This window comes from Bos indicus x Bos taurus, chromosome 8 (assembly GCF_003369695.1).
Source record: "Bos indicus x Bos taurus breed Angus x Brahman F1 hybrid chromosome 8, Bos_hybrid_MaternalHap_v2.0, whole genome shotgun sequence".
NCBI classification, from domain to species: domain Eukaryota; kingdom Metazoa; phylum Chordata; class Mammalia; order Artiodactyla; family Bovidae; genus Bos; species Bos indicus x Bos taurus.
The window spans coordinates 55,315,912-55,328,148 of record NC_040083.1 but is presented as its reverse complement, the minus strand read 5'-3'; the positions used below and the strand labels follow the sequence as shown (position 1 = coordinate 55,328,148).

The following is a 12,237-nucleotide window of genomic DNA, read 5'->3' as shown; positions in this document are numbered from 1 at the left end:
TTTACATCAGTTTCTTTTGTAGTGCCACAGATTTCATTTTGATCCTCTCAGCTCACCCTCTATCCATTCTTTCATACCAACCCAAGGAAAGCTCCAGACAATTTACAATTTTACATTTTAATATTTTCCAAGAAAAGCTTTCATTAGGCAAGTCTGCAGTGTTCAAAATAAATTAATTCTTTCAAAAGAAAAACATTTTAAAATTTTAGCACCTTGCTTTGGAAAGTGTACAAAGTTTAATATGCATTCAAACACTTTAAATTACATTGTTAAATGATTAAAATGAAGGTAATATGCTAAACAGATGAGGAACCACACCTGAATAAAGAGCATTCTCTCCAGTACATGGACTTTTAAAATACAGGTGGCCACAAAAACGTGCAGAATCAAACTGCAAAACATACAACTTCCTTTCTAAAGTGCACAGTTACTGTCATTTAAAACACTTATAAAGAAATAATAGCTTACCTGCTTGTGCATTTCTATATTCAACCCATAGGACATCTCATAATACTGTCAAAGAAGGAAAAGCAATTAATTTTGAGCCTTTCATCAAACAAGCTTCCTAGTTTGTTCAAAATGTCCCCAAGCAAACATAAAAGCCTCACCTAAACCAAAATATCCATCCTTCCAATGATGGTACATCAGGAAGAACACTCTACTATCTTCAGCTTAATAAACTAAAAGCCACCTTAAGACACAGAATCTAAGAGAATAACTCACAAAAGTAAGAAAATCAAGCTCAAACATAGCATTCTTAACACCTCCAAGGATCTTTGTACATCACAAGCGGATGACTCACAAAGGTCTGATGAAAATGTGGTACTCTATGGACTCTAATTCCTAGGCACAGCAGGCAAGTTCATAACAAAAACAACACGCCTCATACAAATGCTGAGGCTTTGACATGAACTATTTGAAACGGTGATGCTATTTCAGAGTTTCTCATTTTAAGGACACTACTCATGTTCATACATTCATACAAAGGAAAAAGGCTTGATAGGAAATGAATGAGTTACTCTAGAGCCTTTATGAACAAGAGTAAAAATATACTTGGTAATACTTCTGAAAAAGCTGATCTGATTGTTTTAAACATGTAGTATAACTGGCATTAAAGAAATTCTGGGAGAACGAATCGGTTATACAGGAGACTACAACAATCCACAGTGCAACAGTAGGGAAACTGAAAACACACAAAACACGCAAATACACATACATTAGGAATATACAATGTAAAGGAAGAACAGGGAAGAAAAATCTGAAAAGATGTCTAGTGTCTTTTCTTATTCACCATTGTTTAAAAGAAATAAAACACATTTAAAACTTTAACAGTTTACTGAAAAATTCTCTGGTTAAAAGCTGTTTGAAGCAAGAGCAATAAAACAACAAAGAAAACCACTAACACAAAAACATTTTGCCTATGAATCCCAACGAAATGTAAATGAGGTTTTTGTTTTTTTTTCAATCTGTAAAAGCAAAGCACAGAAAATTATACCCTGTGCAACTAAACTTTTTGAAAATTCAAATCAAAGCTGGTTGTCAGAGGCAAGTTATAACATCCTCGAATTACAGGTTGCTAATGGTCGCATTCCCACAACTTCAACTGCACTGGCACAGCGAATATCCTCTAATCCTGCAGCCTCCAGCAATCTGAACATATTTCTAGCTTTTGGTACCCCAAACTAATAGGTACTCTGAATCTGCGACACAGTTTTCTTACCATCACATAATGCCGCTGCATCTCTGTCTTCTCACTGGCGAGTTTCTCACATTCCAGTTTCAGGCTGTTCAAGAAATAAGGAAATCTAAGTACAACCCAGATCTTGACTTACATCCTTCAAATACACATTCCCTCCTCTAAATCATCACCTATAAAACACCGTATCAACTATCTTAAGTACCACCCTCATTACGGAAAAACAGGCAGGAGAGAAAAGGGTGAGTGGAACCAGTCCCGGCTTGTCCTTTCAACAAGGATCAAATGTGGGGGGTTTTGCTTAAGAAAAAAACCCTCTAGCCAATTAACTCCAGAATCTCATTCAGAAACGAATATTCACTAAATTCACTAAACACAACATGAACGAGGAAATAAACATCAATAATGCCTACATCTCCAAGCAATAGTAAGTCCCCTAAAAATGTCACAAGGGAGTTTTTTCCTTAATGTTCCACGAAAAGATTAATGAAAACACGAATCAAGCATGTCTTATGAATGATGTCTTATTTTTTCCCTCCAAAACACAGAGACAAGTTGAATACCACCACCCAGGGGCAAGGTGTGGATCAGGTTCAGTGGCTTGTTTTGGTTCTGTAATGTATGAAATAAGCAGTACAAGCCATTAAAAATCCAGCGAAAGAAAAATATTTCAAAGGCACTCTAAGATCTAATGATTGTCTCTTCAGACGAAAACATTTTTTCAGCATAAAAGTAATGAAATCGCCTCCTTGGCGACTTCCTAAGGCTCTGAGCTCTCGGTTTCAGTGGAATGGCAGAAAGAAATAAGGAATCAAGCCCGGAATAATAGGACCAAGAAAGTCAAAACGCCCCAGAACGTTCCCAACCATCCATTCGCCTGGCCCCAATAAATCAATATTGAAAGTTTGGCCTCAGCGTTTTCCAAGTGTCCCCAGTTTCGATTGTTCGGCCTTTTTTTTTAATTTACGGGAAAAGGACGAAACGCTTAATTTCTTTACACCTGCCTAAGAAAAAGAGGCCTTGACTTGCCCTTTCTGCCCACAAGGAAACATGGTAATACCTTTGTGGTGGCGGAAAACAAAACGGGGGGTGGGGGGTGGGGGCCGGTGTATGTTGAGGGAAGACAAGAGCTAAGCAAACAGAAGGATCAGCTAAAGTCAATATCTTTACCTGTGGTACTGAGCCTGTAAAAACTGAAACTCTTCCTTAATCCGATCACAGGACTCGGAAATTGTAAATTTAAAGGGTTGAGCAGGCTGATGCGGTGCCTAAAGAACAACAATAAAATATTTAATTAGCCCACAGCAGAAGCGAGGCAGAGAGATGGAGAAAACACCACGCGGCACTGGCGGGAGGGTGGGGGGTGTCATCGCAGGCAAAGAACGAGGAAAACTCTCCTCCCGCCCCCTCCCCTGGCCGCACAGCCGGGCCGAGGCTGGCCCCGGGCCCCCGCGTTCTGACGCCCGCCCGGGACCCTGCGGGCTCGAGACCCCGCTCCCTTCCCACGTCAACGGCGGGGGCCCCGGGGCCGGCGCGCCGCGCCCACAGCCTCCCCACCCGGAATCGAAACTGGCCCGTCGGGGGGACGCGCGCCATGGCGTCGGGCCGCGGTCAGGTCGGGGGAGGGGGCACGCGGCAGCCACTCTCCCGGTCGGTCCGTCGGCGGGCTAGCTGATCCCCGGGGCCCGCGGCGCGAAGGGCCGGCGCCCCGCACTCCCGAGCAGCCGCCGGACACGCCGCGCCGCCGCGGAGGGCGCCCTCCCCGCCCCGGCGCGGAGTCGCGCCTCCTCCATCACTCGCCACCCCTCCTCCAGGAGTCGCGGCGCGGGGACGGCGAACAGCTCCGCGCGGCTTCCAGGAGCTTCAAAGACAACAATAAGAAAATGGCTACAACTCAATTGCTTCTCCGCAACCCCTCTCCGAAAGTGCCCCCGCGCCCGGGGAGAAGAGAGGCGGGGGGTGGAGGGCGACTCTCGAGCTGCGTGCGGGGTTTGGGCCGCCCTCCACGCCCCTCAGGCCAAAGACATAACTCAGCGCGCAGGGGGCGACGCGGGGAATCCCCCGGCGCCCGGCAAGCCCGCGCCCCCACCGCCCGCACTCACCGGGTGTCTGGTCTGCGGGTACATCTTGCTCAGGTCGCGAATCATCCAAACCGATTTAGTTGGCTGCGCTGGGCAGAGGCGCGCGGCTCATTGGCTTTAATGGCCCCGAGGAGGAGGCAGCGGCGGCGGAGGCGGCCGGCCGGGTCCGAGGGGCGGCCCGGACGGTCCTGGCCCCCGCTGGGTCTCGCGTGACGCGGGCGGCAAGAACGCGCGGCGGCGGCGCCTGGGTGCGGGCGGCCGAACCGCTCCGCATTCCCCGCGGGCGTCACTGGCCCGCCGCGGGCATTGTCCGGCGCGCGTCTCCCGCGGCAACGCTCCGACGTTCGCTCCGCTGAGGCGCGCCCGCCGAGCCCGGTGCCGCGGCCGCGCCGCTCACCCCAGACGGGAAAGTGCGAGCTCCGCGCCCCAGCGCCCGCCGGCAGCGCCGCCCGTTCGCTTGCTGGCTCGCTCGGCGTCCCACTCCAAACTTTTTTTTATTTGTCTTTTAATTGGTTGTTATTCCTCCGAATGAATGATCTCTCTCTTCTTTCCTAAAAGCAAACACAAACTCCTTTGGTTCGGAAGAGGTCTCGGCGGTGCTTTTGGTTTCTCTGGAGATTTTTTTCACCTCACAGCAACGATCTTTTAAAAGGCACCTTTTAGCTTCTTTTACCACATCTCATTTCCTTATTTTTCTTCCTTCCTGTTTTCTTGTCTTTTTTTTAACCCCAAATTGAAGGGGATTATAAAAATAAAAGAGTGAAACGCTTGCGGCTTTTTTTTTTTTAATTCTCTCTCCTTTCAAACTCTGCGAACAGCACCTCAAAATAATATACAAGTGTGTGAGAGGGGGAAGAAAGCAGCCAACAGCTGAAACACCCGCTCAGAACAGCTCTAACAACACGCTCTGTGTAGGTGACTTCTTTGACCAAATTTAGCAGCCGCTAATCATTAACATTCTGATACATATTCACAACCGTCCTCGGAGGGACCGCGGAGCATCCCGGGAGATGTAGTCCGCCTCTAGCGACGGTAGCTGAAGATTCAGCCAAATTGACTACAATCACCGGCCGGCCACGCGACCTCTTTGGGGGGCTCTCCAAGCGTCCCTCCCACCCCCGGCGCGGTAGGCGTCTCCAACAACCAATCAGAGATGGCTGAACATTAATCGCCGTTCTGTGTTACTGCCCATCATTTCACTGCTGACAAATGGCGAACTAGAGGGGAGGAGCCGGCCGGGCTGGAACCCACGTGGGGCCCGGGCGTCGTCCGTGGCTCGGACCAATGAATGCAACGAAATGGGGTGAGCGGAGGCGGGGAGGAGATGGCACACCTAAGGCGGAGCTTCGCCTTGGCTGACGTTCCTTAGCGCGAGCGTTCGAACCGGGGAAACATTTGTTCGGCTGTCAATCAAAGTAACGTGGGCCTCGGAGCAGCGGTGGCGGCTGCTGCTGCTGCCCTGGCTGCATCTTCAGAACTGGATGTTGGTGGCGGTGGTGGCGGCAAAATAAAGAGGGTACAGGGGGCGGTAAGACTGGAAGTTAGTCAGAAGATCTCCTTCCGAGTCTCATCTTCCTTCCCTCCCCCCACCAACCCAAACATCCACGGCCCCTTGCTCCGGGCCGCGCCAGGAATGCGGACTAATTAGGGTCCAATGTCTCCTTAAAGAGACAAGCTCGGCCTTGTGTAACGCTCCGAAACCCCTGTTGAGACAAGAGAGGGAGGATCACGCCGATCCCACTTCGTTCGGTTCACATCAATTTTACGCACCGCTGGAGCCGGCATAATTTTCCGTGTGAACGCGGATTCGGGCTCCTGTTCTTGTTCAGAGCCTGAGACTGAGCTGCAAGACGCTGACCCGGGCGGGGGGCGGGAACGCGGGAGGAGGGGTGGCCCTCCGAGTCCCGAGCGGGCTGTGATTGCCGTTTAACCCCAAAGTGGGGCCACCTTCCCCAAGCAATTCTGCAAAGAAGCTCCCCAGGACGCTCAGACTGGGGGTCGCGGGGGCGTCAGCGTGGAGTTTCGGGGTGGGACTGGAAGCCCGAGGTGGGCAGGGGTCGCCCGATTCCCGGAGAAACTTTGTCGAGAGAGCCACCTGCACTCCGCAGACCATCAGTTGGTCAGCGGGAAAAATAAGGTCATCTAGATGCTGGTCCCCGCCACAGGGAAGAAAACGAACCTTCACGCCCCAAGATGCTCCCTCTCCCAGATCAGCAGTAAGAAGACTGCCCTCATTTTCCCGTTTTTTGGAAGAGCAAGTCGAGCTTGTCGCGGTTGAAACGGGCAGGAAGCCACGCGAGAGGTGGCGGGTCGGCCACGGTTGGGGACCAGGGCTGGAAAGGTGGGGGCGTGTCCGGGGGTTGGAACCTCGGGGGGAGGGCATCCCTATGATAGAGGCTAAGGAATATGAGTGGACTTTGTGGCAATAAGGGACCGGCAGCTTTTCCACCACTAGTTCTCGTCCAGCCAGGGGCAGCTCCCTGGGTTAAGGGGAAGCTGTGCGGCTTTCAATCTTTCCTAGCTAGCCTCCAACTTTGAGAGGGGCGGGAGGAATTCAGATAAAATCAAGCGGGGCGGGGTGTGCGTGGCTAACTTAAAAGATGTGAGTTTTGGATGTGTATTTTTGAGTGTCCTTTCCCTACTCTAACTTGAGACATTGACGGAGATGGCTCAGCATTCATGAAGAATTCTTCTTAATAATATCCCTTGATTCAGTGGACGAATCCAACGAATGTACTAGTTACTGTCCAACCTAGCACATTCTATGATCCTCTCTCTGCGCTGGGTACTTTAAAGGACTGGTTCTAAGGAAGTTTTTGGTGGTCTTCACCTTCCTCTATTTTTTGTTTTTACTAAAATCCTGCAACTAGACTTCACAGAATGTTTCAATTCAGCAAATATCTTCCCCCTTCCCAAAATAAGAGAGTGGAGGATTCCACGGGCCTTTTCTGAATTTCCTCTGTCCAGTACCCAAACACAGGTGGCTTTTGAGTGCTTAAAATGTGGCCAGTCCAAAATGAGATGTGCTGCATCTACACTTTAAGAAGCTTTGAAGACTGAGCACAAAAAAAGAAAAAAAAGTGAAATAACTCAATATGTGTGTACTTAGTCTCTCAGTTGTGTCCGACTCTTGCGGCCCCATAGACTAGCCTGCTGGGCTCCTCTGTCCATGGAATTCTCCAGGCAAGAACTGGAATGGGTTGCCATTTCCTTCTTTATGTTGCTCACATATTTCCATTGGACTGCACGATTTTAAAACATTCCCAAGAACCAAACCAGTCAATCCTAAAGGAAATCAACACTGAATATTCATTGGGAGGACTCATGCTAAAGCTGAAGCTCCAATATTTTGGCCACCTGATGTGCAGAGCCAACTGACTGGAAAAGACCCCAATGCTGTGAAAGATTGAGGGCAGGAGGCAAAGGGGTGACAAGGATGAGACGGTTGGATGGCATCTTCGACTCAATGAACATGAGTTTGAGCAGACTCTGAGAGATAGTGAAGGACAGTGAAGCCTGGCGTGCTGCAGTCTATGGGGTCGCAAAGAATCAGGCAGTACTTAGCGACTGAAAAACAAAACAAGAACCAAAAATTTAAAGACTTGGGTGATACGGTTTCTACACTAGGACACTGAATCTTCTAAAAACGTGAACGTGAAGTCATTCAGTCGTGTCCGACTCTGCGACCCCATGGACTGTAGCCTACCAGGCTCCTCTGTCCATGGGATTTTCCAGGCAATAGTACTGGAGTGGATTGCCATTTCCTTCTCCAAGGGATCTTCCCAGCTGAGGGATCGAACCCGGGTCTCCCGCACCATAGACAGATACTTTACCATCTGAGCCACAGCAATTATTCTGGGGTTGGCTATTTATTCCCACCCCACTGGAGTTTTTCAATAGTTTGTTAAATTATCCATAGTGCCTCTGTAGGAAGTTCTGGCCAGAATCTTAGCAAGTTCCATGAGAACAGAGGCCTGGTTATGTTCACAGCCTCACTCCAAACGCCCAGAATGATGTCTGACATATAGTTGGTGGTCAGTAAATATTTTTTAATGGCATTAGTGACCAAAAGCCATGCTGTGTCAATACAGAAAGATTTGGCATCATTTAGGCCATATTTATGGAAATTCTGTGCAGTTATGTCTCAGGAAAGGGAATGAGAATCCTAATAAGAGAACCTGAAAAGCCACTGAAGGGGTCAGTGGACAAAGGGGAAACTATGCTGTTTTGGAAGTATCAAATACTTGTATTAGGGACCTTTGTCCTAATCTCTTTTGACAGTTTGTGTCAACAAAACACTGGCTGGAGAAATAAGGATGTTTATTTTTTATTGAGTGTAATTTTAAAATGCATCACTTGGATATGTTTCACATTTTGATCATGTTGCAGATCTACATAATTCACAGGGATATCTCAGAAAGATGCCACGTGAAGCAACCCATAGCCCAGCCTAGGTCCCAACACAAGAGTATCTCCTCTGCTCTCTGCCTGTGCTTCTGTCGTTGCAGTTCTCCCAAACTGTTTAGCCAAGCTGTGACATCACTTGAGGGCTTGTGTTATCCCTACTCCACAGTTGGGGAGTGGGGATGGGGTTGAGGCTCAGAAGCAGCTTTCAGTTTAGAAGCTAAGCCAGGAGCTTTCAATCTTAAAGTGATATGCAAAGCAAGCATATTGTTTCCACTTATATGCTCTAAATAATTTATTCCTCAATCAAATATTTATTGAACACCTAATATGTGCCAGGATAAGGGAATTTAGCAGTAACTGTGGCTAGTTTTGATTTATCAGCTCTCAGCTCCAAATGTATCCATCATCTTTGCCTGCTCTGTGAATATGGATCTGGGCCCTTAAAATAGTTTCTTTTGCCCCTGGTACCAAAGCTTTTACAGTAGAGGGCACTGGAAAGACATAGGAAGTGATGTTTCTGGTTCTGGTATGCAAGCCTAGCAGGTTCCTACAGCACAGGTGACAATCAGCACAGAGCAGCCAGCAGCTTCCTCCACGATCCTCCTTAAGTAGTTCTGGAGTTGAGTGCCCCTGATGAGACATCTTCCTAAACAGCTTTCCCTCCACCTCAGAGGATGTGTTTCCAGTAAGGTCTGGAATGTGGGTTTCTGGATTTGGGGAGAAAGGCAAGATTTCCAGCAGGGTCCGCCCACTCCAGCTGTGCCCTCTTGAGCAAGGTCTTGATTTCAGCTGTAGATTATGTGTGGGTCTTGGGGAAGCTGTTTCTTGAGTCATCTATTTCAGCCCTAGAGATAATGGCTGCTCTGTATATCTGCTATTTTTATATTCTTTACCTCTTACTCACCAATCCCACTTTACTCCCACTTCCTGTCATAGTTAATAATTCTTTATCCTAAACTTTCCTTGTTCAAATTACTACATGTTTTTCCTCTAAATTGGACTCAGACTGATACATAAACAGCATAAGCAAAATCTCTTCCCTGTTGGGGCTTACATCCTGATCAAGGGAGTCAGAGAAACAGTTGAACAAGTAGCAAGCAGCAAAATGTAAAAGTGGCGGTAAATGGTATGCAGAGAAATAAAGCAGGGTGGGGGTAGGTGTGGCTGGTGTGGTATAACTCGTTTAGATGGGAGGTTATGGAAGGCTTCTTGGAGGAGATGACCCAGGTGCCAGAGGCAGAGAGTATGGGTCTTTCTCGTCCCAAAAGAACCCCTGGTTGACGATAGGAAGCTTCTTTCACCTTACTCACCCTGGTACTAACGGGGCGCTTCAGGATAAATGGCTAAGTGTGTGGGAATGATGAGTAGCATCCTGTCTTTAACAGCCATATCTTATGTTAGCAATAGTTCTGACTGTTTGGAGAGATCCTGAATTTCTAGCTAGTCTGAACAATTAGTAGTCCGAATATTTAGAAGGAGCAGTGAGTTTCTTTATACTCCAAGCTGATAAAGCAATTCATATTTAAGAAACACACTATTAAAAACAACCCTCTTACTTGAGAAATACTCATGTTATCTTTACTTGAGTCTAGAGGAAAACTTCAAGAGATTTTTCTGCTCCATTCAGCCTCTGCCTTTAAGCAAATAAGGTATTATTATCCCCACTTTAAAGATTAATCAACTGAGGCTCAGGAAGAAGTTACTTGCTAAAAGTTGTAGAGCTTGCAAGTAGTGAAGCAGAGATCACAACTTCTGTCTTCTACCTCCTTATTTCTTATCTGTACAAAACTTGAGTTCCACAAGTGGATATTGAATTTATGCAATTTAAGTGCACCTCACCCCACCTGCTTGGTTTACTCCTTTCCCAGCAGATATTTTCTGGCTAAAATAAAAGTGGAGGGTGAATTAGGTAGATGACTGTGTTACAGCTGCCACTGGGCAAAAGCTGAACCCAAGGACTCCCAAGGCTGCAGGAAGCAAATCTGGCTCCCTTCCTCCCATCAGCCTCTCACCTCAGAGTCTCTGAAGGCTTGAGAAATACAGTTCAAGAGAGAGGAACTGTGCTTAAGCTCGGGTCCTTTTACTTTTCACAACAGCAGGGTTCACACCCATTCAGCTGCTCTTGCCATGCCTTCACACTGGCTCCCACCGGTGCTAACTATCACAACAGCCTGCAGGTAGATATTACAGGGGGAAAACTGTGCATTTACTTTCTGAAAATGGGCAGCGTGGGAATGGGGTAGGGGTAGGAAAGTATAACTCAATTCCATACTGCTTTGTTCGAGAAAATAATTCTTGAAAGTCCAGTATTATTTTCACTGGAATTGTGAAAATTCACAATTAACCTGATCTGGTTAACTCTGCCTACTCTTTTAACCTTTCTGATTTCAGTCATATTGTATCTCATCCATAAAGGAGGCATGATCCCTCCATGCTAAATGCAAACATTTGCAGCTCGAAAAATGTTTTGTTTTATAATTTGGAACTTGCATTGGTCATATAGAACAGGTCTACATTCAAGATCATCTGCCAAGCTTGATCACCTTTTCTTTCCCTCTTCCAAAGCAATCTGGGATGAGTGTTGTTTGGAAGAAGTAGAAGCAGTGCACTTTGTTGAAAATTGATCAGTTGTCTTATAAAGTGAGCAAAACCGTAAGAGTCTATGTGGGCTCCCACTGTCATAATTCAATTCAGGACGTGTCTTCAACTATTATGTAGCTTGGAACAATTCTGGCAAATCACATGACTTCCTTTAATAGAAATCCATGTAAAATAGTGTGAATGAACCATCATCCACAGTGTAAACTCTGGTCCAGTGCACTACTATGTTTAGAAAAGACTGATATTCTGGGAAGTTTTCATTCATAGAGACACCCCCAATTTGCTGTTTGGCTCTATGTAAAAAAAGATTTGTATGATTTTTATTAAATAGGTCCATAAGTGATCATTTGATACCTTATCTCTGTATGGGCCATGAGGGTTTACCTACAACTGCCACATATTATTACCTCTGGTATTAGCAGTATGTAAGGGAGCAAGAGGAGAAGGCAATGGCACCCCACTCCAGCACTCTTGCCTGGAAAATCCCATGGATGGAGGAGCCTGGTAGGCTACAGTCCATGGGGTCTCTAAGAGTCGGACGCAACTGAGCGACTTCACTTTCACTTTTCACTTTTCACTTTCATTCATTGGAGAAGGAAATGGCAACCCACTCCAGTGTTCTTGCCTGGAGAATCCCAGGGACAGGGGAGCCTGGTGGGCTGCCGTCTCTGGGGTCGCACAGAGTCGGACACGACTGAAGTGACTTAGCAAGGGAGCAAGAAGATAGGATGGATGGGTATTAAAATCCCATTTTACAAATGAGGAAACGGATGTGCAGAAAAATCAATGGCCTCCTGAAGATTATACAGCTAGTAAACAAGCAAGTTGGGAATCCAACCTGAGCTTTCAGATTCCACTTCTTTCCAGTCCACTAGAGCTGCTCTCTGAACGGCTCAGTCATAGACACCACCCATCCATTGATCAGTCTAGCCACACTTCTTCGTCTCCCCTCATTTCACAGCACAGTTAACAAGAGCATAATTGGCATACCTTTTCCCAGCACAGTTACTAGAGTGCAGTGTTTTTGTAGCTTAGGGTTGATTTCTGAATCTAATTTTTGTTCACTCATTCTCCATTCTCAGTTTATAATCCAAATCAAGGCATTTTTGTATAATTTATCCAGAGAGAATTTCAGCAGAAATTAAGGCTTTTAAAAGGGAAGCCATGCTGAAAATAATCTTATAATTTCCAGGAATGACGTTCATCAAGGATTTAAACAGTAGCATAGACAACCGTCTCTCTTTACACACTTAAGGAATTTAGTGCTTATGCTTTCTCGAAAGGAAACAGTTTGTTTTTCAGTCCTGGGAGGATTCCATATTCTTTAAAAACTGTAAGATGTGTAATTAATCATGTAGGAAATGATTTATTATTATGGTAATTGTCATATATATTTTAATAAGACATTGAAAATGGAAAATAAAGAATTGTCAAATATTTATTGCAAGTTGT

The 12,237-nt window shown here is 46.4% G+C and overlaps 1 protein-coding gene across 10 annotated transcripts in view; it reads right to left on the bottom strand.

Moving 5' to 3' along the window:
* TLE4 (TLE family member 4, transcriptional corepressor) overlaps window positions 1-4,714 on the bottom strand; it is a 154,920-nt gene extending 150,206 nt beyond the window's left edge. For 6 of the 10 annotated variants that reach the window (XM_027549525.1, XM_027549532.1, XM_027549528.1 and 3 more), the window contains exons 1-4: window positions 3,799-4,714; window positions 2,867-2,964; window positions 1,721-1,784; window positions 469-513 (exon numbers count right to left, since the gene is read on the bottom strand). In XM_027549525.1, the coding sequence (XP_027405326.1) occupies window positions 469-513; window positions 1,721-1,784; window positions 2,867-2,964; window positions 3,799-3,843 (252 nt within the window). In that variant the 5' untranslated portion in view covers window positions 3,844-4,714. Of the gene's footprint in view, window positions 1-468; window positions 514-1,720; window positions 1,785-2,866; window positions 2,965-3,253; window positions 3,509-3,798 lie in introns of those variants that run through there. The other 4 variants (XM_027549526.1, XM_027549533.1, XM_027549531.1 and 1 more) reach the window with 2 other exon arrangements.
* Between the last annotated feature and the right edge of the window lie 7,523 nt (window positions 4,715-12,237).